The sequence below is a fragment of the Fundulus heteroclitus genome, chromosome 14 (genome assembly GCF_011125445.2).
Source record: "Fundulus heteroclitus isolate FHET01 chromosome 14, MU-UCD_Fhet_4.1, whole genome shotgun sequence".
NCBI classification, from domain to species: Eukaryota; Metazoa; Chordata; class Actinopteri; order Cyprinodontiformes; family Fundulidae; genus Fundulus; species Fundulus heteroclitus.
The window spans coordinates 15,759,908-15,785,484 of NC_046374.1; the positions used below are offsets into that span (position 1 = coordinate 15,759,908).

The 25,577-nt window shown below is 42.3% G+C and overlaps 1 protein-coding gene across 1 annotated transcript in view; it reads left to right on the forward strand.

Annotated features, from left to right (window-relative positions):
* LOC118556534 (stromal interaction molecule 2-like) overlaps window positions 1–25,577 on the forward strand; it is a 53,949-nt gene that overhangs the window by 16,180 nt on the left and 12,192 nt on the right. Inside the window, exon 2 of the mRNA XM_036147017.1 lies at window positions 15,491–15,621. Within this exon, the coding sequence (XP_036002910.1) occupies window positions 15,491–15,621 (131 nt within the window). The remainder of the gene's footprint in view (window positions 1–15,490; window positions 15,622–25,577) is intronic.

The window sequence follows — 25,577 nt, forward strand, 5'->3', positions numbered from 1 at the left end:
GAGGGCTGAAGGTGGAAACGGTGATCTGCTCGATGAGAACGGGGTTTTGTTTTGCAAATTAAAGGAGCGCGGTAGAGATTTTTCCAAGAATGACAGGCGGCCGATGAGCGCATTACCCTCCATTTATCTAAGACTGGGCTTAATATCACACTGTTGTCCCCCATGTTTATCTGCTTTGATTGAAAGAGCGATAAAGGGCCACCAGGAACTACTCTTCCAGTTTATTCACTCCGAAGAGCTCCATCAGTGTGTGAACTCCCAGGAATTAAAGGTTCGGAAAGCTCTCGGCACTGTCCCTTGTAAATGAAAACAGCCATAAGGGATCTGCTCATTGTCACATGAAGCAACGGAGAATTTCTTTCATTTGTGTTGTGTTCGCCTTCAGGTTTTCAGCCTCATTCTATCGTTCAATTTTGCAGAGCATCGTTTGAGGTGTGACTTTTGAAATATCCTGCCTTTGCTGTTTTTGTCATTCTACTAATTCTCTTGAGATTCTTAGGACATAAATATACAGTAAACGTCTTTTCTCACTTCTTCATCTCTTTGTATTCAAGTCGCAGTGATCATGATGGAAAGTTGAAAGTACTCTTCATATCTTTTTTTTTTATAAACTTGCACTCTTTGATGCTCTCCGTGCCTTTATTTAGTTGGGACGAGTTGCACCGTATAAATATAGCTTAATTGGATAAAAGCTCAAATGTTTCCAATCAATTAAGCCATTGTCATTTTTTCGGGTTGTGGTTCCACTTTAGGTCCACAATAACCGAGAACGTGCATCATTAATTACAGTAAAGAAAGGAGGAGGTTTCTTCATGATAAATGGGACTTTTCTGTATTGATTGAGTTGACTCTTTTGTAGACTCGGCTTTACAGCCCCTCTTTGCAGTGTTGGCTCACCCTTTGCTTCCACAATGGCTTTAACTCTTCTAGGGAGGCTCTGCACTAGGTTTGGGAATGTGCGCGTGGGAATTTATGAGCGTTTTTCCAGAGGCCTCTGTGAGATCGGACACTTCTGTTGGATAAGGCCTAGGTAACAGTCACCATTGTTATCCCAAAGGTGGTCAGGACTCTGTGCAGGGAAGTCAAGTTCTTACACCCCAACGCACTCATCTGTGTCTTGATGGACGTTACTTTGTGCCCTGGTGCGGCATGTTGGAACAGGACTGGTCCATCTTTATGCTGACTCACAGACTTGGAAGCATGTGCTAGTCAAAAAAGTCTTTGTATCCTCAAGTAGAGCTGCAATTAATGAGTATTTTAACAATAGATTAATCGGACCTCTTCTTTTTTCCAAAATACAACATTTGGACTGTGAGCAAATAAGCGCCCAAAAAAACAAGTTGCTACTTAGGTGTTCTGTTACAATAATGTTAGGTAATAAATATTTTTGCTTCAATTAAAGACGTTTATGTTGACTAGATTGTAAGTCAATCATTTAATAGTCAATATTGTCTATATGAACAGTGATTTAAGACAACAAAATTGGAGCTGTAAAACTGGTTGAATCTCACCTTTTGTTCTAGTGCACCTAGGCGTAGAAAATTGCCCATAACTATGCAACCTTTTTGGTTTTGGGAAGCACGACGTGCTCCCTAGCTTTTGAGGACTTGGTGTAAGCCGTGTTCCCTGTGTCATCATTTGTAGAATTTACTACAAAAAAGCAGTATATGAAAATACCGCCTCTACCTCGCTGCGTTCAATTTATCAGCTAGCCAGCATCGACGAGGGTCTGCAGGTGAGGTAAATGGCTCCACTGCATGGCAAGTGACACATTAATTGTGCGACACAATGAATTAATGATGAAATTCGTTGCCAACGCTTTTAACTGTTGATTTTTATCGATTTTCGTTTGGATTCGTTGTTGCAGCCCTATCCTCAAGGATCAAGAGCTGAGTCCAACTCCTGAGAGAAAACAACACACCATAACCCCCTCTGCACCAAATTATACACTTGATGCAATGTCAGGTATGGGCCGTTCTCCTGGCAACTACCAAACCCAGACTTGTTCATTGGATTGACAGAGACCTTGTCTCCGTTGCTCTTGAGTCCAGTAGGGGTGTGATTTACTCCAAGAGATGCAACCTGTTGCATTGTACTTGCAGATGTAAGGCTCGGTGGTAGCTGTTCATCTATGGAAACCCTCCCTTTGAAGCTCTTCCATCCTGTCCTTAAACTAATCTAAAGGCCGCCTGAAGTTTGGAGCCCTGCAGCTACTGACTGCAGCAAGCTGGCGACCTCTGTGCCACATCATTCACTGACTGCTCTGTAATTTGACATGGTCTACCACTTTGTGGCTGAGTTGCTGTCTTTTCCAATCACTCCCACTTTGATGTAATACCATTGACTGTTGGCTGGCTAATATTGTGTGGACTGGAGGGTAGCATCCTATCATGGTCCTGAGAGAGACCCATTCTTTCACAGATGTTTGTAGACGCAGTCCCCATGCCCAGGGGCTTGGTTTTATACACACATGGCCTTAAAAGTGACTGGATATACCTGAATTCAATGAGGGTGGGCGAAAACATTTGGCAGTATAGTGTTTGCAGGTTTTGTGTTTATCTGTACATTCTAACTCTGCTTTCGCACCAGCCAGTCAAACGTTTGGACTCATCTTTGTCGTTCAATGGCTTTTCTTTATTTATATGACTTTCTACATTGCAGATACACAATGAACACATCAGAGTCACTCAAAAGTATATAGAATTATGTATCAAACACAAAATTATGAAATAAGTGCAATTGTATTTTAGTTTTTTTCCTAAATACCCCCCTTCTTTTGATGAGCTTCATAAGGTTAGGAACCTGAAATGAGTTCCAACTGTCTTGAAGGAGTTCCCGGAGGTAGTGATAAAAATAAAGACGAACCTTTGAGTGAGGTGAGTCCAAAATTTTCACTGGTGTATTAATTTGTATGTTTGAATTCCACAGAGAAAGTCTTTTCATTTGCTTTCCATTCCCTGAGGCCATGCAAAAGACGAAGAACACCTAATCCCTGTTGGGGTTAACCTGATGCACACACAGTGACTCAATTTAGCAGAAGTTATAATTTTTTTTCTCTTCTGTGATCGTTGATATTTTTCAACATATGCATAATGTACTTACTGAATTCCCATCATGCTTCTCCTCAGCTATCGCCTTTGTCTCTCTGTAGACGCTCACTCCATTAACCTCCTGTCCAGAGGAGCGTGTCGAGTTCAGCTAATTAAACGATCGCGGGGCCTCGTCTTGCCCTCTCCCTCTCCGGGTCTGGGGCCCTACATCTCACATCTCGTGTTCTGGTTCTTATTCAGACATTCCTGAGAGGAGGCAAAGAGCGTCTCCTTTTCTGGAAGTTTTCACATCAGACTAAGCGAGACGTCGAGGCCCTTCCTCATCATCTACCGCTCTTGTCTCAAGCTGTTGCCTAAGCAGAGGATTACCGACGGTTTAGATGCTCGTGAATTTCTGCGGCGGGAGAGCGCTGCTGTAAGCCAGTAGGACGTCACAGTCGTTCGTTTCTGCAACCGCAGTTGATCCACCTCCGCCTCTGTCATGTGCTTGACGCATTATTTCAAGTTCAGACATGTTGGATGGATTGGTGCCGCGGTTTATCAGGACGTCTCTTAAGAATCCTAAGTTGCGTTTCGTGGATGACATTTGTTGTTGTTTCATCTGGTGCAATCGTGCGTTTGTGAGAAATTCCTCTGCCACGCCTGAGTGCAACACAAAGAGTTGTAAGACTCATCCGTCAGCATAGCTCCAAGTGAATAATGCTTTCATTTTGCTAAAGCAGCGACACTGAAACCTGTCCTACGAGGTTCCAGCTGTCTGACGGATCAAATCTCCTTTTAGTCACTCGTTTTCATTCCCAAACTGCTCCTGGATAAGAACACACCTTAAAATCGTGTCTGTTTTTAACATTGTGCTCTTGTGACCGTCTTGTGAAAACTGAGAGCAACAAACGCTTTCTGGATCTTGTTTAACTGCCTCTCTTCCACCCTCCTCCTGCCTCCGCTGTCGCCGGTGGCTGATGATATTTGTGTCTTACTAACGGTTGCTGATGAGCTGAAATGGTAGACTCTGCCGAAGCTTTATTTACCCGCCTTTAATACTGACGCGTCAGCTTGACTTATGACACTGCCACATGGGCAGCATGTACGCCGGTGCAGACTGACATCACATCCTCAGCCAGCTTCATGCTGCGATTGTGTGCATTGTTCTTTTTCTCTCCTGATGCTCTGGCTGGTGTAGTTCATTGGTTGTTCTACATTGCCCTTCTTTCTTCACATATTTGCTGTGTCGCCTCACTCGGCTTGAGGAAAACTAAATAATTTCTTATTTGTGGAGAGCCCTTATCAAAATAATTGATTCTTCAATGTGTTACATTGCAATAAATGTAGGTAACGCTTTATATTAAGGTCCTTGTAATAAGCATTAGTTAATAGGTTATAAGACCTTAATAAGTGCCTACCAGATGCTTATTAACATTATTTGTTTATAAGACTATATATGCATTAATAAACTCATTATGTTGTTAGAAGCAGACTATAAGATATTTATAATAACTTATAAGAAACTTGTTAAGATCTTTATAAGTGCATGCAAGATGCTTGTTGACATTGTTATGTGTTTATAAGACGGTATATCAATTAATAGTATATTATAATATTGTTAATAGCAGAATATAAGACATTAATAATAACTCATAAGAAACTTGTTAAACTTTGTTGATGCTTAAGTATATTAATAAAAAATCCTCCTCAGCATCTTATACATTTTTAATAACATTACAAGCACCAATATTGACTCTACAAGCCCAACCATGTCTTTATCTTGCCTCTAGTAATCTTTTTTGGTTTGATTTATTAACATTATTATAGACTTTGTTGCTCATCTATTACAAATTAATTATGCACTTGTTAACCTTTAACTGCTCCTCAAGTTGGCACACAACTTAGCAACATAGCACAACTGAGACAGAAGCCCCATTTACACTACCCTTGTTTAACCGATCCATGCTGAGCTCGAACCGAGCTTGGATCAGTTAACCGTGCCGAGCTTGGTTCTGACGACTGTTTACACGTCACACTATCTCGGTCCCTCGCCTCCTAGTGACGATCTACGGTACTGCTGCTCTCTAGAATTGAAGGAGAGACTCAAGCAAATCAAAATATCGGCGCCCGTAATATTCAGGAAGTTATGCTTGGTTATAATTGTGATATTTTGTTGTTTGCGGAGAGTCAGGCAAAGACGGCAACCTTTGGTGAATTTACTTGACGGAGTCGGCTTTTGGGAAGTGGATAAGACAAACAAACGTCTAATCAGGGCTTACAGATGCAGGAAACAATGACAGACGTTAAGGTTCATCACACTGCTAGCCAGAATCATCTCTGGAAACCATGTGTCACAGTAGGGAAGCTGGTATTTATGTGAATGTCTGAAACCGCAAAATTAGTCAGCTGACTGTAAGGAGATGACGCGGTCTGCTCATGCGCTCATTGTTATCTGAGATCCGAGCCACTGACAAACCGGGCCGAGCCCACTCATCGAACTGGTCTAGATTTAGCGCGGTCCGGTTGTGCCTGGCACGGTTCAGTTCAGTTTGTGAACCATTTACACTCGAAAGTTCTCTCAGTTACCGAGCTTGGAGCGGTCTCGGCGCGGTTAAAAAAGGTTAGTGTAAACGGGGTAAGACACTTTGCCTCCCTGTCATTCGTCTGAACACTCACGGCTGAAGACGAAAACACTGAGCTGCTGGTGGTGGTTTTAAACCTGCAGTGACATGGCAAGGATGTCTGGAGAGGAGCGTTTGGGACCCTCTTTAGCCAAAAAGGTAAAGGCAAAAGCCTATCGTTGTGCCCCACTCTTTCTATTTTCACATGATGGATTGACCAGTGGTCTGTAAGATTTTAAAGCGTGGAACATGATTTTAGTTTCCATCTGTGCTTTAAACTTCTCCAAAATGTTCTGCTTGACACGTCGGCTGTTTTCTTTGGTCTTCACGATGCTGTTTGCTCTCTAAAGTTCTCTTAACAATCACCTGAGGCCAGAAACACTGGTACTGACATTAATTTACAACCAGGAACTCTATACATTTCTTGGGTGACTCCTTGAGCTAGGTTTATTTTTGGGCGTTTTACAAAAACCTGATCGGCAAGTTTACCCTGTTCTACCTGTAGTCTGCTCAAATGTCATTCAGGCGTAAATCGCACCTGTTCTTACAAGAAGAATCACTTGGTGACGCACAAAGTTGGGCTGCTAAAACATCTGCTCCTTGTCTCAATGGGAGATTACTACTTGGATAGAAAACAACTAAGAAAGAAAAAAAAAACATCAAAATACCTTTTTCCTTTTACTTCACAGCAAAGCCCTGCTTTTTGTTGGGCTGTCACATGGGATTGCAATTTCTTAAATGAAGGGCTTGTGGCTACAACGTGGCGAAGGGTGAAAAAGGTTTACCGGCTGTAAATACTTTCTGCAAAGCATTTTAAGATGCGTTGTTCACCTACAGCAGCTTACTGCTGCGTCAAAGGGTTTGCTACCAGAACTCGTCTGGCAGCTGCCGGTCATGTTGAGGTAGTCGACAAAAACAAGTCACTGAGTCGTTGCTTGGCGAGTCAGGGGCGTAACAGAGTCAGGCCGATTACCCTCTGGCCCCACCCCCCCACCAACAACACGTTTCGCCACATCTGTCCACATGGAGACGGCTAAATATGCGCCTTTATCCCAGTTTAGCTAGTTTGATGAAATGGGCTAAAGATTGCGCTGCCCCACCTTTTACATCACAGCTCCAAGCCTCGCTCATGTGGACTGTGAGCTTATCTGAACTCTCAGGCAGCAGCAGCTGCAGCAGCAATGCTTATCTAGATGTAAATTTAATGAGCCAAAGGTGAACCCTGGGGATTTCCTGCAAACAAACCCTGAAGGCTCAGGAATGCTAACCCGTTTTGCATTCCTCACGCCAGACATCCAAAATGCTTCTTCCTCATTCCTTTTGCAGAAACAATTAGCTGTGTACATATTGCGACATTTAGGATCCTGTGTTGTTGTGTTTTTAATTGTTCTGCGGAGTAGGCTAAATGATATCAAAGCTAGCAATAGGCAATGACGCTGTTTATTGCTGCAATGGCGATACAATCAACATGAAGTAAAACAAGCTAATGTTAATCTTATAATTAATACGACAGTGTTATAAGCTAATGTCTTAGCAGTCGACTGCAAATATAAACCTCAGACTGAAACCGGCCAATACAGATAGTAAGTAGATAGTAAATAAAGCTAATGCATTATTTCCACATGCATGCTCTTGATAAAAACCTTGCATCTGGTTACAGCTGCTGTATTGGCAGTGGACGAGTGGAGCTGGATGGCTGTGCAGATCTTTATGCCCACCATAACCCCGATTTTCTGCTGTGCTAAACGAAAGCTTCATCGACTGATTGGCATACTATGCATGAATGCAACTCTATCACTACCTAATATCCTTCGCATTGCATAGCAGTTCTTTGCTATACTAATATTGTGTACACTGATTTTGCATGGACAGCTTTTTTTTTAGATATATTTCCCAGCATGATGCTGCCATCACCGTGCAGAAAACAGGTTATCACATGTGCAACACAAGCATGACTTGTTGGAAGCTCAGCTCCTTCAGTCTGGCTGTCAGCCTCTTGGTTCCCTCACATGTATTTAATCCCTACAGCTTTGTATTTTTTCTATTTTACCCCTCAGATAGCTTATTTTTCTTAAATGGTACACGTTTTTATTTAATCTCAATAGCCAGCAGTTTTAAGAGACGTGTACAGTTTTGAGAGCGCACTGAATTGTTTAGTTGTGTTAGAAAAAGCTTGGTTCATATGCGCTGCTGTGAGATCCTGACAGTAGTTCTCTGCATCAAAATAGTCATAATAATTTAAATTGTACTTCCACAAAATTGGAGCGCCTGTTGTGCAAAAATGTTCAACCTTTTAGGTGTTCTGCTCTTTAATTAACACCGGTATGGTTAATTAGTGGGGCTATCTGCTCCGGTAGCCAGGGAAAAATATGTAGTTTTGAACACCTTACCTGCTTAAATGGTCTAAAATCAGGATGTGTACCAAATGTCTCCTTTGCAACGGCTTTGATTTAGTGGCCGGCTGAGAGTTTTCCTGCAGAAACTAGTTGAAATGTCTTTTATTTCTCGCCCGGGCCTCTTTTTGAGTCTGCTAGCGGTCGGCAGGAAGTTCAGAGACGTTTATTTAAGAATCTGCGTTAATAGTCACTGCATGATGAGTAACATTGCAATGAATAAGGCCCGAGTCTGGTGAGAGAGGGGAAAATGGCCGAAGGATACAGATGAACCTGAAGCTGGTCTGCTGGTAGAAAGAGGCCGCCTCAGCCCTCTCTCAGCTCCCCACAGCCGCACATCAAACCCGTCGCTTCCTGCTGTCGTAATCCCAGCATGCCTCTGGCCCAGGTAGACGTCTTCCTCTGTGGTCTGTGAGGAGCTGGCTGACCGCCACCAGTGGTGCCCCGGGACCGGCTTCAGGCCTCACCGGGGCGATGAAAACGACAACACTCGTGCTGTTCAGTGCATATTTTCAGTTCTCCGAAAACAACGTGATTTTTCTGCTTCAAATATTTCCAAAGCGCTTACTTCTTGGAAAAAATGACCAGCTGTAAAGTGCTTGTTAAAAGTATTGACACCTCTACGCAGCTTCACATATAGTCTCACTGCAGCCACAGACCATTTTTTATTTCATCTGGGTTTTGTGAAAGCATGTCTTCATTTTTAAGTAGAAGGAAAACGAGACATGGTTTCAAGCCTCTTTGTTTCTTTCTTTGCGTCTGAAAAGTGTGGCATGCAATTACAGCTGCAAGCCTTTCGAGGCGTTTCTCTACCAGCCTTGCACATCTAAAGACATAGAGACATTTTAACCCATTGTTCTTCATACAAAACCCCTCAAGCTCAGTCACACTGGATGGAGAGCCGCTATTAACGGGCTGTTGTGGGTCTGGACTTTGACTAGGCCATTCTAGCTGTACGATTAGAGTCGTCGTCCTGCTGGAGACGAATCTCTGCTCCGGTCTCACATCGTCTGCAGCCTCTAACAGATTGTCCACCGTTCCACCGACGGCTAGAAGCTTCCCTCTCCCTGCCGGAGGTAAACGTCCCCGCAGCATGATGCTGCCACCACCATGTTCAGCAGCGGTGTGTTTCTGTTGATGTGCAGCGTTAGTTTTCTCCTAAGCAGAGCCCCTTCTTCCACAGTGATGTCTTGTGGCAATCAAGACAAACCTATAAAGCCTTCACAGAGCAGCTGGGTTTACAAGAAGCTGCAGGACGTTTGGATTTTATTTAGGGGTAACCGTGTGAAGGGAGATGAATAAAAATGAATGCAACTTATTTATAAATGCCTCTACCATACAATTATGCACTACTTTGTGTTAGTCTGTCACTTAAAATCCCAATGAAATGAGCTGAAGGTTGTGTCTGTGTCAAAGCGAGAACAACTTCCAGGGGTTTAATAGTTTTTGATAGCACTGCATTTTACAGAGGCGTAAAAAAAACAAAAGTCGGTGCTTTTATTCTGTTTTTTTTTGTCCAGTACGGCTGCAGGAGGGTGGATGTTAGTCTGCGCCTCGTGTTCCTGGACAATTTGCAGCGTTAGTTTGTTTAAACACAAGCAGACAAATGTCCCGGGGATCGTGTCTGAGGAAGTCCCAGAGCAGAGAGCGCTTCGTCTTCATTGTTTTCTCCCCTCCGTCTCCACGTCTTCAGCTTCTCGTGGAGACAAAGGCAGAGAGGCTCGTTAATGACATGCATGTATCGTGCTAAGAGGAAAAAAAGGGAAAACAACCTCTCTTCAGGTGCAGGGTTTCACTTTAAAAGGAGCTGACAGCTGACTGCTTTTGTTGCCAGATCCTTTTGAAGACGAGCCGCTGCCCTCTCTGTGACGGCTCGCATCATTTACGAGTTAAAGCGACTTGAATGACTTTACTACCGCGTTTACCGCGTGTGTCTGAGCCCACATCCGCTCCGTTCCAGCGAGGGAGACCTCTGCCATTGTTGAGTTTTTTTTTTGTTTTTTTTTTGACAGCCGGGAGCCTGATGGACTAAAAATAACCCAGTGCTTTCCAAATCTGTCATCTTTCAGGCTTGACTGTTTTAGGTTTTTTTTTAGCGCGTGCCTCCGCGGGAGGGCTTGAGGTCACCGTGCTGCACTTCCTGTTACATGTTTCCTCTTTGTTGTGCTAATGGCAGTTCCCTAATGTACTCAGGCATACAAAAAAAATAAAATAAAAAATATGAAGGTAGCTGGGAAGGAAAGGCCTGCGCTGTCATATGTTTGAGTCGCACAGCAGGTAGCCCAGCCGCAATGTGCCTTTCATTGACACTTTTTCCTTCTTTTATCCGTCCCTGTGTGAGTTTTAAGAAGATAAGTCAGATCATGAAGAATTAGGCCAACACAATACAACTGTAGCGTATAGAGGGAAGTGATGCCAGATCTGTCAGTCCCGTAAAACCCAGTGAGTTCAACCACAGTAGGATGTGCAGCTGTGTGCGTGTGCCTTGGCCTTGTCTCGTAACGACCAAATTAGTTTTGTGTCCCTTTAAATAACCAGCCAGCAGAATAGATATGCACGCTGCTATGCAAACTGCAGACTATGTAAACTTCCCAGATGATCTAGGCAAATACATTATGTAAGTTGTTCTCAGGTGCTTTTTTGACTGAACACACACACACACACACACGGCCTTCTTTACCCAAGAGTCATCTGGAAGGGTTTGTGTTTCTGACATCTTGCAGCTGTTCTACTCGGTATTAAAGTCAAGAAGCGGTTTAGAGCGACATGCGGGCGCCTCCTTCCTGTTTCTCTGTCTGGTGTTAAGAGGAGGCTGGTCCTCGTCGCTTGTGGCGTATCAGGAAGCAAACCTGTGATCTTTCCACCAGTTCCTGTCTGCCATCACGGCATGACGTTAAAATCCACCTAGGTTCTGATAGACCAACCCACCGTGTCTGTTTACACACGAACATGTGATCGGAGCTTTGTCCAAACTCTTGCTACGTCCAGCTCCAGTCTAGTCCCATGCTGCTTCCTTTCATTTGACACATTTATGGCTCGTCTTGTCCAAACTCAGCCCAGGCTGACATGCAATCAGATGCCTCCTTTTCATTCTTCTAGGCTGCAGAGCGGACATTTTGAACCCAACAACAGGAGTCTTCGGTATATTTAGCATATCCTCTCACATGCTGGTGGATGTGTTGTTGTTGTTTTTTTGACGATCCAGCTAAAATGAAGACTTAGACTTAGACTTAGACAACTTTATTTGTCATTTTGTATGTACAGAGTGCGTACAGAACGAAATTTCGTTGCATACAGCTTGTAAATTGCAGTGAGCCCGGTTCTGTCGGAGGTTTTTCCTTCCCGTTAATGGGTGGTTTTTCTTCCCACTGTCGCTTCATGCTTGCTCAGTATGAGGGATTGCAGCAAAGCCATGTACAATGCAGATGACTCTTCCTGTGGCTCTACGCTTCCCCAGGAGTGAATGCTGCTTGTCGGGACTTTGATGCAATCAACTGGTTTCCTTATATAGGACATTTTTGACCAATCTGACCCAATCTGTATAATATGATTGAACTTGATTTTGTAAAGTGCCTTGAGATGACATGTTTCATGATTTGGCGCTATATAAATAAAATTGAATTGAATTGAATTAAATTTAAATTACAGTATAGGGTGCAGCAGTGATTTAAAAGTAAACAATTTAAATGTAGACAATGCAGGAGAAGTCACAGAAAATGATTGCTGTGCAAGTTTTTGTTTTTCTATTTTTGTTTTTCTAAAGAAAGAGTAAAGGAATAAAATAGGTTCTGACAGTAGATAACCCCCGAAGACACTTTAGTACATTTATCAAAATGCAGTTGTAGGTGGATTGTCTTTTTATGGGACAGTGCTTTTACCCTTTGTAGACTATTGTCGCAAATTCACATCAAACCACCACACCGCCACGGCGCCCTATGTTTACCATTACTATTTGGGCCCCTACATACTGAACTAAGACGACTTCACAATGTAAAAAAATAAATAAATAAAAAAACAATTTTGAGGGTCATGGAGAGTCTCCATTAAACATGTTGGTAGTGTGAGAGTTGTCCGATTGCACAAAAACTGTGTGCTGAGACCTTGGCGTTACATAACCATGTTGGTAGCATGTGAGGGTGCTTGGTGTGACGTGGAGGAGCCTGGCAGCTCATGCGCGATGTGTGGCCAGGACACCCCCGTGGATGGGTCAGAGACACCGGCCTGCAGTTCATTAAAAAAACAGCTACAGGCTTCAGAGCCTCAGAGGGATCAGCACAGAGTTGTTGTAGCGATTAGTGAAAACACTGATTTTAGATTCTCTGTGTGCTTTATTCCTTTTGGCTGCACTCGGTGAGATATGCACACAGAGCGCTACGGCAGATTCAATGCATTTCGCAGAAGGGCACGCTTGGCGTTGCACTGGATCTGTACAGAGATCTACTCCCCTGCATTCGTCTGTGCTGCAGATGGGCTGATAATACTGATGCCGCTTCCTCCACAGCAGGGCTGAACATGATGGTGGATGTGCAGAAACCCTCCAGTGTTTACAGGGATATTCTGCAGATTGTGAGAAAAACGTTCTAGTGTAGATAGTTTAGATGATTCAGTGGTTGTAGCACTGTGAAAGGAAAGCAGTAGGAAAAAAAAAGCATGTACCAAGTCCCAGGAGAGCAGTAGCAACACGCTTTACATTTGCAGTGAAATTAGGTTTTACTTAAACTTAGACAATCCAGCAACATCTGCCGGACATCATAAGGCTCAAAAAAGAAAATCCAACTATAAAATGCACAATACTTTTAGAAAATATGCACAGTATTAATTTCTAAATCTATGGAGTTTGGAAACCTCCAAGTGTTCAGTTCTTCTTTCCGTACTTTTTTTAAACACCATGGCATTTCTGTATTGCTGCTCTTTAATTACTCCGTTGTAACACGCGTTACAGACCAGATCCATGTGTTTAGAGCGTGGTAGGTGACGGCGCGTTGGCCACAGCTGCTTTGTGGTTGCTTGTTTTTGTTTGAACACTTGCCAGTGCAGAGCATCGTTGTTCTTCTGGCTTGGACTCGGGCCATAACATGACTAGGACGGACACGGAGGAGGTAAAACGTAGGCTTCTTTTCTTTTTTTTTTGTTCTCCTGGATTGACGTATTTGAGATTGAGACGAACGTGCTGCATGTGTTTGCTCACGAGCTGGAGCGTCTGAGGATTTTCAGATTTGCACGTGTGGAGACCCCCATAGCACTTTGGCTCCTTTCGAGTTCGGAGGGGTGGTCAAATAAAAACAAGAGAGGGGGGGGGGGGGATGCTAAGGGACACCGCAGGAATGACAACAACTTCCCACAGCGGTCCAACGGCAGGCACCGAGCACTTTGTCTGCGTGCTGCTGTTTAAAGAGCGAGCGGCTCGATGCTACGTCTGCACGCTCTGGGAACAGAATAAAAGACGCCACTGTCACAGAACAGACCGTCAGGATTATGGTGTTCTAGTTGGTCATTTATTGTCACGCAGTATTTTACAGCTAAATGGTGTAATCTCTTTGAAATATCTTTATTTTTGTGATTTTTTTTTCTTTAAAATTAGCCCCTTATGACAGATTAGTTTTGAAGGCATTTGACTTAAATTTTCTGGATGAAAATCGTACAAAACCCATCCTTCAGATCAGTGGAAGCTTGTCGGCTGACGCCCAGAAAACACAATGCGGCCGTTCTGGAATCGTGCTCATTGAAAAGTGGGAAATATTCCCTGTCAAAGCAAAGGAAATGGATGAAATAGACACTGTTTGCAGCCCTGTCATGACCTCTAGTCTATTCGTGCTTGACGCTATAATAAAACTAAAACTGGCTAGGAAAGTTTGACATTTAAGACCCATCCTTCTCTTTTTAAGTGGGCGAGGAAAAAAAACAACAAGTCACCAAAACGATTGGCATCTGTTCAGAAGATTTTTCGATGTGACTTCCAGGGCTGTCAACTCTCACGTAATGACCGCGTGACACACGCATTTCCATGACCTCACACGCCACACATGGGAATCCTCACGCTAAAAAACAGCAAAGCCCATCTGGGTGTTCAGAGCTCGGTCTAAACCCCGCCTCCTGCGCCACTGCTTCGGCTTCTTTTACAGTTTGTGGCCGTCAGTAATTCCTGTTGCCCTTAACAGAGCAGCAGAGGAAGAGCGATCAAAGTTGTGAAAAAGTTTGTTCTTAAGGGGTCTGTTTCATTTGATCCATTCATTCGTGTCTATCTAGAAACAAAATGTTTTACAGGAATAAAGCAGACAGCTGGAATGGACTCAGGAAGGGGGAGTTTTGGTTGAAGCAGACAGGATTTCTAGAGATGAGCGACAATCAGAGCAAAATGGTATCTTCATCAGAAAATACTGGAAACGACCACAGAGCCGTTTACATGTTGAGCGTAGATGTTATGAATGGAGTTTAAACACACGTGATTCTCCTCATATAAGGCAGTCTTGGTATGTTGTAACAATCACGGGAGAACAGTTGTTTTTTTTCTGTTTTAACCCACTAACTGAACAATAAAGCGTCGACACTCCTCTTTCACTTTTTAACAAAAGTAAAACATCTCTACTTTCATGTCTAGTCGGTTAAAAATGGGACGGAGTTGACCGGATCTGCTCTTCCAGCGTCGGTCCTGATGCAGGAGGTCCAGATTCCATTTTCAGGTGACAACTTTGCACGTTTGGCAAAGGTGGTCTGGACCTGTTTTCAAATAAACTTTTTTTTTTTTAGACGTTTTATGTTGGTAAATGACAAAAATATGACTTGAAAGATGTGATGTTGTGAAAAAGCCAACAGCATCCTACTGCCGACGCAGGGCGCCGCCATTTTTACAATCTTTCCCGGAAGTCTCCCAATGGTTCCCAAAATGTTTATTTTTTTTGATATGCCTGATCGCCTGTTTGCAATTCATGTTGTTAATGACTTTAAGAAAAGCTCAAAATAATAAAGGATGTTGACAAAGTCATATTATATCCACCGACCTTGGGTTTAGGTTTCCTTACCTTTCTCGGTCTTCGCATATTGAAATGTCCAAACCAGCTGGTGTGAGAGCTGCTGCTTTTTAAAATCCTGACTAGTTTTTGTAACCATCTTTGCAAATTGCTGTAAAAATTAGAGCAAAAGCCCACCTTCCCCAACAGTGGACACTGAATTGCCCGACTGACCATCTCCACTGATTAAGTACCATTTCTTTATATGTTAGTATAATAGGATTGCCTTGAATAAATGAACGCCGCTCAGGCCGGATGGCTAAACTGTGATGTTGTTTTCCTGTTCAGAGCATACTAGCTGGACAACTAACACAACCTTTGTTCGTTCATGATGAGTAGCTTCGTCATGGATTTGGGGAAATTAAGACACGTTTCGTTAACATTGTTATATTATACTTTTAGTGAGTGGACTGACGGCGAGTGTTTGTTCTCTCTAGACCCGTGTCTCATAGTGATGCCGCCATGCGCGGGCGAGGCCGACCGCTTCAGCCTGGAGGCGCTGCGGCACATCCACAAACAGCTGGACGACGACAACGATGGAGGGATAGAGGTCAACGAGAGCGTGGAGGTGAGCTTCCCGGCTCGGTGGTTAGACGTTGAGACATTCAGCTAAGACAGGCACTGCAGCTTTTGGTTGGACCTTACGCTCTTCATTTCCATGAATGTCACACTAATCTAAAGGTTTTAACGACAGATTAAATGGCTATTTTCAAGTAAAGTGAAAATCTATTCAAATCAGGTGGCTTCCTGGCAAGGAGTCTGCTTTTAGGTGAGTTTTCTTTTGGTTGTTTGGGTTGGTTGTCCGTCTCTCACAATTCCAATTGTGTCCATGTTAACTCTCCTCAGGTTGACATGACGGTTGGTAGCCTTTACAATTCAAAAAGCCATTTTTAGCCCTTAGTGCTGTAATAAAAAAAATTGGCTGAGCTAGAAAACATAAATGAAAAAAAGAGAACTTCTCAATTTTTAGAAACGCACCCTAATTCTCCTCTTAGGTTTCTAGAACTATATATATATATATATATATATATATATATATATATATATATATATATATATATATATTATATATATATATATATATATATATATATATATACTATATCATAGATAATATATATAATGTATGTGTGTGTGTGTGTATAAATATATAAATATTATACAAAACCTGATAGAACTGTTATACTAATCTTTCTTCTATCTTTCTATCTATTATTATTATTATTATTATTATTATTATTATTATCTTGTTTTTTGGACAAAGTCTGGAGCTAGAGGTTGAGATGAAAATTGTTTTGAGCTGAACCAAACAGGAAAACATGTAATTGCAATAATATTGTGATGATGGTATCAATTGTGGCTATCCCACATTATCCTATCACCGTGTCCCCATATATATTGTGAGCTTAAGCGTCCCAGTGGCTGAAAATAGACATCAAGTGTGGGCAATGACAGCGGTGGAAGTCTCTCCAAAAATCAAAAATGTAGTCATATTCAATAAATCAGAATATTATGAAAGGTATATTTATTTCAGTAACTCGGTTCACTAAGGGAAACATAAAATATATAGATGTACACAGACTGATGTTTTAAAGCCTTTATGTCTGTTAAATATGATCCTTTTCCCAACTCCAGCTAATAAAAACACAGCATTTAAGATTAGAATATTGTATCAGACCAATAAAAAAGCTACATTCTTAATGCAGAAACACCAGTTTTTCCACACCAGCTGGTTTGGCTTAATGAAAAGTATGTTTCATATTGGCTTAAAGTTCAAAAGGTACTTTTAATATGACAATCAAGCCTGTTAGAAATGCATATTCTAATTTATTGAATATGACTGTATGTCATTAACACAGAATTTACCCCATGGCACTTGAAATATAATGCCACTAAGTATTGCATCCAACTATTCCTTTCCAGCTGAGATATAAACTGCTGGACCACCACTATTATTGGGGTCATTGTGCACGGAAGTGGCCGCATTAATTATACTGTGGAAATGTGTGTCGGCGACGCTCAAGGTTTCTGAAATAATGGAGAAACTTCACCTCATATCAGCAGGTAAATGGTGGACAATTGTTCTTCCAGCTGGAAAAATTATCCTAAAATGCATCAAAACTGGTTTAAAGCTTCCTAACATTGAGCCTCTGGAAAGGCCCGACCTAAACCCAATTAAAGATATACGGACAACAATAAAAATCCTGACCTTGTCAGAAAACCAACCAATAGAGATAAAGAAGGCCAGAATAATGCCAGAGGCTCATAGATGAGGTCAAGGTGGAAGTTGCTGAGGGAAATGTATCCAAATATGTACGGGGAGAGACCGTCTGCAATAAACCATTTTTAGGGCCATGTGAAGGGACCAAATACCTCAGGTTATTAGAGAAAGTTTGCAGCCTCAGCAAAGCTTAAAATCAGAGGTTTGATAAACACAATACTTTTATAGAAGTTGACCTTGAAACTTCTCTGAGACTTTTAAGTATTAGTCTTTATGTTTTATATGTTCAGCTGGAGAAAGTTTTTTTTTTTTAAGGATTGTCACGCCACAATAATCCGATGACGCTGCGTTGACGCAGGATCCCTCGTCTGTCACCGCTGTGCAAGAGCAGGTTGACACGCGTAAATATTTAGTTTCCAGCGCTAAGAAGGGGAGTTGGAGCTCGTGACTGAAAGTCAAATGACTTTAATGTTTAACAGTCAATCGTCAAAAGGCCGAGTCATAGCGATCCTGTCATAGCGACACAATAAAACAGCACAGACTCCTGTTGTTGTGGGTTTTAACGTACAGCTGTGAGTAAAACCAGACTTTCAGTTTCGTTTTCAGAACACAAATCTGTGGTATCGCTGAGAAAATGTGGCCTCATTCAGTCATCATTTCAATATTTCACAAATCTTAGTGTTCATAGCTTTTAAATTAGATCTGCCGTCTTAAACTAAACCCTTAAAGATGATTTTGACCCGTTTCCTTTCAGACTGCAGGTTAAAGCATTTAAAAAGTCAAACACTGGTACTGGAGAGCGTGATTCGTTGACCTCAGAGTACACTCTGAAACCGTCTCTTACTCATAAACGTCTAGAGACTCCATATTTTCTGTCATTTTTCCAGGAGGGAGTTCTGGTGTGAGAAATGGTGTTACTCCGCTGTTCTAGAGAGTCAAAGCGGACCCCTGGCTACATTAGGAGGGCGTGTGTCTCTGCGCACGGATCACTGATGCCTGCATGTGCAGCGATGCGCTGTGAACCGCCTGCTTCACCATGAAGACGATGAATCATGTCTGTTTCCTTCCAGCAGAGAATGGGTCTTCTGTCCCTGTTCATTAAGGACAGCTGGAAGCAGGTTTCACAACACCACTGATGCTCGTCTGGATTACTTTCCTTTCTCTTTGCTCACTTTTTTTTAAATCTGAGTTTGTAAATTCACCCGTTGTTTATTAGGTACCTCTTGGTGGTACCAGGTTAGACCCTCTTTTGAACCGTCTTAATCTTCCTGTTATTGATTCGACAAAGTGTCAAAACTTCCTGAGAGATTTGGGTCCGTATTGACACGATGGCGTCACACTTTTGCTAAGGCTTTGCCGGCTGCACATCCATGAAGAAATGTTCCTGTTGGACTGAGGCCATCGGAGTGCATTGATCTCCCTGTCATGATGTTCAAGAAACCAGATGTTAAAGATTTGAGCTTCTGGACGTGGAGCCATTAGAAGATGGGTACGCTGTGACGTACTCTGCCGGATACGTTGATATGAGACAAGATATGTCTATGCCTTTATGTTTTTGTATGCTTAGCTCTGAACCTTAACTTCTTAATGTTGAAGCTAAAACCCAGACTCACCGCATCAGGCCCTGTTTTGCGATGTGTTGCTGTCCAGGTTTGTTCAGCCCGTAGGCCTAGTTTTTGTCCTCTTAGCGGACATTGGTGGCCTTCTGCTGCTGTAGCTCTTCTGCTTCAGGGTCTGATGTGTTGTGCATTCAGAGATTTCAGGTGCTGTCACACATTTTATTGTGACATTTTTAGGTTTTTATTGTTTTTTTTTTACAATCCACATACTGATCATTTCCCCTTTTCTTGACAGTTCTTTGTAAATCAGAGCTATAGGTGTGTTTGATGCAGCCAGTAGATCAGCTGCATCTGGAGAACTGCCTCTGTCAACCAGGCCATGTTCAAAGTCACTTGAGCTTCACCAGACCGTCTTCGCCGCGTCTAGATAGTTTTGGCCTTGTGATTGGCTGATATGCTATTTGGCTAGGTAAGCCACTGAACTGGTGTCCCTAATAAAGTGGCAGGTGAGAGTAGTTTTAATTTCAGTTAAATTGTCTCAGGTGAGGGACAATAAATTATATTTCTGTCCTATTTCTGTTCAACTTTGGGCAAACCATTAGCACTGCAGCTCCACTGCATGATGCAACCACCACCATGCTTGACAGTTCAGTGTTCTTGGGGTTGAATGCCTCTCTCTGACTTCTCGTAACAGCTCAGTTTCTGTCTTGTCCGACCCTAAAACGTTTCCCCAGAAGGCACCTGGCTTGTACTTTGGATCACAGTGTCCCTTCCCCACCCCACCACGGCCTCTCCTCAGTCTTAATCCATGCAAATCAAAAGCCTGGCCTTGTTTTAAACAGTTCTGAGATTTCATAGCTTTTTTTTTTAGTGTTTTATCAGGAATTTAACCTACTTGATCTCAGTCCCGCTCGGTGGACCTTCCTGCTCCCGCTCTCTCTCTCTCAGGGGTTTTGAATGACGTCCGTGGGATCTACTGCTGAGCACAGCCGCCGGGGGACGGCAGGTGCATGTCCTCGGCTCTCGCTGCCGGAGCCGCCCGACTGCCAAGTCGATGTTCGGCCGGATCGTGTTGCATCGCTTGAATTGCATGAACTCAAACCTCGTCGCAGCGCCGGTGGGGGCGATCGTTTTGGTGCTTCTGTTGCAGACTTTATTAGTTCTCAGCTGATTGTGCACAACATCCCAGAGGCTCCGTCTGTGTGGGAAGTGTACTGTATATACAGCAGGTCTTACTGGTGTGCAGACCGACGTGAAGGGGGGGGGGGCAACCCGAGAAGGGTAAAGCAGCATCTAGGGTATGATACATCTATAAAAAGAAGATTCTTAAGGGTGTTTGTTGACTTGTCTGAGAATTTTCAACACAGAGATTTGATTTACAGCTTCAGCTTACATCTCCTGACACTTGAAAAGGATGACCAAATATTAGGAGTCACGTGGTGGAAACGCAGAAGAAAGAGTTGCATCTGGGGCCGAAGACAGAGATGCACGGGGTCAGCGGTGGGCAGGAAAGGCTGCAGAGAAAATGCAGCAAAAACAGGAACGAGAAAAATGTCTGTCAATAAGTCAGGAGGACAAAGGTTGCTCCTCTGCTAATCAAAAACTGATTACAGGATTAAACCTGCTTTTAATGCCACATACTCTTGTTCTTTTCTGTTTAGACTAAACCCGTAAGATAAACGGCCGTTTTTAATCACTGGCATCTGTGCCGCTGTCTTGCTAATAGTGTCCAGAAGCTTCCAGACTTGAGGCCGAGCCACTTTCTGCTGATTTATACCTCATAATTGATTCACAGAGCCAAGAAAACGTTTTCAGACCACCCATCATGCTGAGGGGGTGAATGTATAAGCACGTCTTTTAATGATACATTAACTTACTCAGCTCCGGGTGACTCAGAAACATTGGTTCTGACTGCTCTGAATAAATCACAGCTCTTCTGAAAAAGGACAAACAAATATTTATTTAATTCTTTGAAAGGTGGGTCTAGTTTCATGGCAGAAATGGGCTGTTTTTTTTATGGAGAGAGGGATAGTTAAACTAAGGTGACTTCTAAATTTTGACTGGTAAATGCAGGTAAATGCCGTGGTAAATATGGCCGCTGGGATTGAGCAATACAGGATAAATGTGGTTCATCCTCTTGGTACCAGTGAGGCAAAGCAGGGAGGACTTCCTAATTCCTACATAATTTCTATTTCTATGGGGTAAAAAGCATGATCACCACTACTTAGGGTTGCCAACTATCTCTTGAAAACAGGAATAGACCCATATGTAGAAACAAAAATATGTTAAATAAGGTTTGAGTCAAATCTTTACAAAATAATTTAATATAATAAATGAAAGAAAAGATTAATTATGTTAGTAGGTGGAAGAGGGTAGAAGGATGGCCAAAAAGGGTCCCTCATCTATTTTCCAAGGAGCTGGCAAGCCTACCCCTACTACTGCTCCTCAAGGCGTTCTTTGTTTCCAAATAGCTCAAATTTAGTCATATCTGACTGTAAAACTCGTAATAATTTCCATTTTGTATCTTCGTTGACTTTCCCATTCGGAGTATTTGTCAGCCCAGTGAGTGCTGTCAAACAAAACTATGTACAACAGTCAAACATGATCACATAAATAGTGCAAGTTTTTAAGCTAAAAGTTGAATTTTTCTTTCCTATACATGCCCTTAACAATTGACCATCGTGTAAAATGAGTTTTCCTTTATTTCCACAGTTGCCTCTATAGGCCGTATTAGTCAGTTCACGAGAGAGCGATTCAGGCTGTATTCTCTGGGCGTGAGGATAGGTGAGACGTGCTGCGTCACCTGGATGCTTTGTTCAGTCTCTGTCGCCATTGAGGCATTAGTGAAAGAACACGGGCTAACTTCAATATTTATAACCGTCTTACCTGAGGAGACATTACGCCTCTACACAAAAGAACTGTGCAGTCGCAGCAGCAGATGCTTTTCCTCTTCTCCCATGCATGTGCACAACACTGGTGTCATTTCAACTTGTCGCCAGCGGGGGCAGACGTCTGAAAAATCCTGAAACTTTCGCTATGCTCCTTTTTAAAGGTAGAGTCACATAAAAACTCTCCCAAATCTAGTCTGGTCTTATTTCTTTCTACTGAGGCCTTCCTCTTTTTCAAAACTCTGACCAATCCCTGCTCTTCTTACCGAATGGCAGAGAATGGTCAGATTTATTTTACAGGCCTGCAGCTCCCACAAAGATTTTTTTTAACCTTCTTTTTCTGAATGTATAATGTATTAACTACTTTCCGTATTTAAGGACAATTTTACCCAGTCTAACAAAAAGTGTTTCTGAACAGAATGACCAACTCTAGCTTTAATAGAGGTTTTTAACCCAAATGTAAGAATTAAACCACCTTCAGTAGCACTTATTAAAAGATTTACATGATTATGTGTTCATATTTGAGTCTATTTGTACACTTTTGCTACTAGTGTGGATTAGAAAAAAATCCCCAGTAAATACAACTAGTGATTATATAATCATTCCACCCTTGGAAAGAGAAACTCAAATGAAGCATCCAAGGCCAGTTTGACATTCCTGACCACAATGAATGGATGTAAACTTCTGACCAGAGCTGCAGCTCCTTAACTCCTTAAAGAAAAACTTGATACAGAAAAAAAGGAAATTATCAAGTGAGGGATGGTTTTCACCAGGGTTCATGTCTTCATTAATCATAGGTCCATGCTATTTATGTCATATTAATGACTTATTATGAAGAATTAATCAAAATTATAGCCGACTTTCTGCAGTCCCTCTCACTTAGAGTAATGTTGATGCACATCTCTGAGTACAAATGTCATCATTTCCAGTGATGGTGATGGAAAAGCCGTAGAGGTAATAACGTTTGCTCATTAAACGACAACAGATGGACTGCTTAGCTGAGTGTCGGGGGGATCCGGAGTCAGAGGAGCAAAGACTCATGGGAGGAATATCAAACTCAGCCAACTCCTGCTGAAACTGGAGCCTGTGCCGAACAAATATATTCTTTGTTTGCTGCTGTGTAATTGTGTCTCTGTCCCAGTCTGTGTCTGATTATGTCACAAACCGCCTCTCATAGGTTGCCGTGTGTGTGCATTTCCAAGAAGTACAGAGTATGCTGTCACATTAGTGCTGACGCTGGATTCTCAGAGAAGGCCCCATCTCTCTGTTTCTATAAAGATTTCTCCCAGAAAGTCCCCCTCTCTTCACGTTAATGGCATGGATCTTTGCTCTGAACCACTGAAACCACAAATCACCTTCACTCAGACCTATCTTTACATCTGTGGCTTGCCTCCAGCTTTATATGGCTCCATAAAGGACCTCAGACCTCAGAGCTTCTTCCGACTACATGCAAAGCAGCGCTGCCAACCTCCTCGCAAGCGGTTTCATGACGCAGCGCAGCAATGATTACCATAATCAAGTGTTTGTGTATTTTCCTGACCTTTTCTGTAGTGGTCTAAGATTTCTCGCTGCAGAGCTTTTTTCTTCAAGCTTGTGTGTTTTGTCCTGGTCTGTTGTATTCTCGTGTCTTTAGTTTTAAATATTGAATTGTTATAAATGTTCTCTGCTTTTGCTTTTAATGCCCATGTGGTCTGGGAGGTATTTTTGAAGCCTTTGCTATCATCTGTAACACCAAGAGGGTAGGACTGGTATTGTACACATTGCTTATCCTTGCACTGACTCAGGCCTTTGTGCATTTATTGGATGCATAGTTTTTTTTTAGTTAGAAAAACAATTTCCATCGTTGTTCTCAACAAAGACAGGAAGAAATGGAGAACAACGTTTTTAGAGTTGTTAGTGTTTTAAGACACAATGGAGAACCCTAGTGACAGCCAGTGATGGGTCATATGGATGGATGGCAGATGAATGAATGATGGATAAATTTATGGGGGGATGGATGAATGGATTGCTTTCTTTCTAAATTTTTAGACGCTATACTCCTCTTCTTTGACCTCCATTAATTTAAATGTTTTATTTTATCTTCTGCTTTAGCTGATGAACAAAGTTATTGCATGGATAATTTAACTTCTACTAATTAGCAGATCTTTAACTCCTTAACTCAATTAACAGACGCTGTAAGCTTAATTGCCCTGAAGTACAGCCTGCCAGGTCATATATACATCCACTTTCAACACAACAAATCTCAGCCATGTTTAGGATTTAATCCTACCGTGTTTTTTGGACCATAAGGTACCGGATTATAAAGTGCATTACATAATCTTCCCATGTGTGTAATGGTACTCTATACCTCCGGTAGGGTGACCAGACATCCCCGATTTCTGGGGACCCCGTTTTGGATGACCTGTTCCCAGCAAAAGCTGTCCCCGGAAATGTCCCCGACTTCAGTGTTTCATGATAGAGTAAAAAACTTTAGTGCAACAAGAGGTATTTACCTGGTCCTGCCGGTGTCCCGACATAGCAGAGCTTTGCCTAACACACCTTCCCCGCCCCCTGTGTTCAGATAAAACAAACCAACCCCCAGGCAGAGATTATGTGCTTAACAAAATCAGTGACGTCCCCGGTTTTCATTAGAGAAATCAAATCTGGTCACCTTACACCGCTCTTTCCTGAGAGGGAGAGCTACCCGTCTCTGTCGGGGGGACAGAGTAGTTGGACGACAAAATAAACGCAGCTTTCATATCGAATTAACTTACTTGGTTTATTGTTGCTAGCGCGTACTGTGGCTGAGGGCTGCCTTACATGAATGCACTTCTAGTTCAGACATTACAGTCAGGCAGTCTTGTGGACAGCTCAGGGGTCCTGTTATGTGCCAATTCACAGACATCATATACGTAGACGCGTCATAGGGCGCAGGTTCGCACGTCAACGTCACCGCCATATTGTATGTGGCAGAAAAAAGTTGAGTTCTGTTATTGTGAACGTGAGTCAGAAAAGATGCCTCATTCCTGTGCTGCATGGAAATGTATTCTGGCTGATTTCACTATTATCTGCCTTCTACACACACATATATATATATATATATATATATATATATATATATATATATATATATATATATATATATATATATATATATATATATATATATATATATTTGCCACATTTAAGATGGCGGACGCTCTGACGCATCGCAGCATAGGCAGAACCCGCCCAATGACGCGTCTACGTATATAATGTCTATGGGCCAATCAGGTAGTGACACAGTGTACTGTAATGCTCTGAATATCCATTGAGCGGAGCAGCTTTCTTGCTTACCAAAGTCGTATTTACACAATTTAACAGATTTTTGAGCGCATTGTACCACATAAAATCGGTCAGTAAGCACAACCGGATTATAAGGCGCAGCATCAATTTTTGAGAAAATTTAAGGATTTTAAGTTCGCCTTATAGTCCAAAAAATATGGTAAATAATTGCTGCTTCTATTTGTATTGTTAGCCATGTTTGAACCAGCAATAGTTTTATTTAACTATGTTAAACTGACAAAAAGTGCTGCATGAAAAAGTTAGATAGCCTAAAGTGGGGTTCACCAACCTATTTGAAGTTAAGAGCTACTTCATTGGTGTTGTCATATGGAGGGTCACCCGCACTAGAAGAGTCAGAGTTCACCTTAACTTTATATAATATAAACATGGATTTAATGGATGATATGAATATGATTAAAAAAGGAAGAGCAACTAAATAAAATACCATATTAGATGCAGCTCACTGGAGGGTCGTGCTATTTTTTAACAGACTTGAGGGCACCACATATGGTCCTTGGGGGCTACCTGGTGCCCGCGGGTACCATGTTGGTGA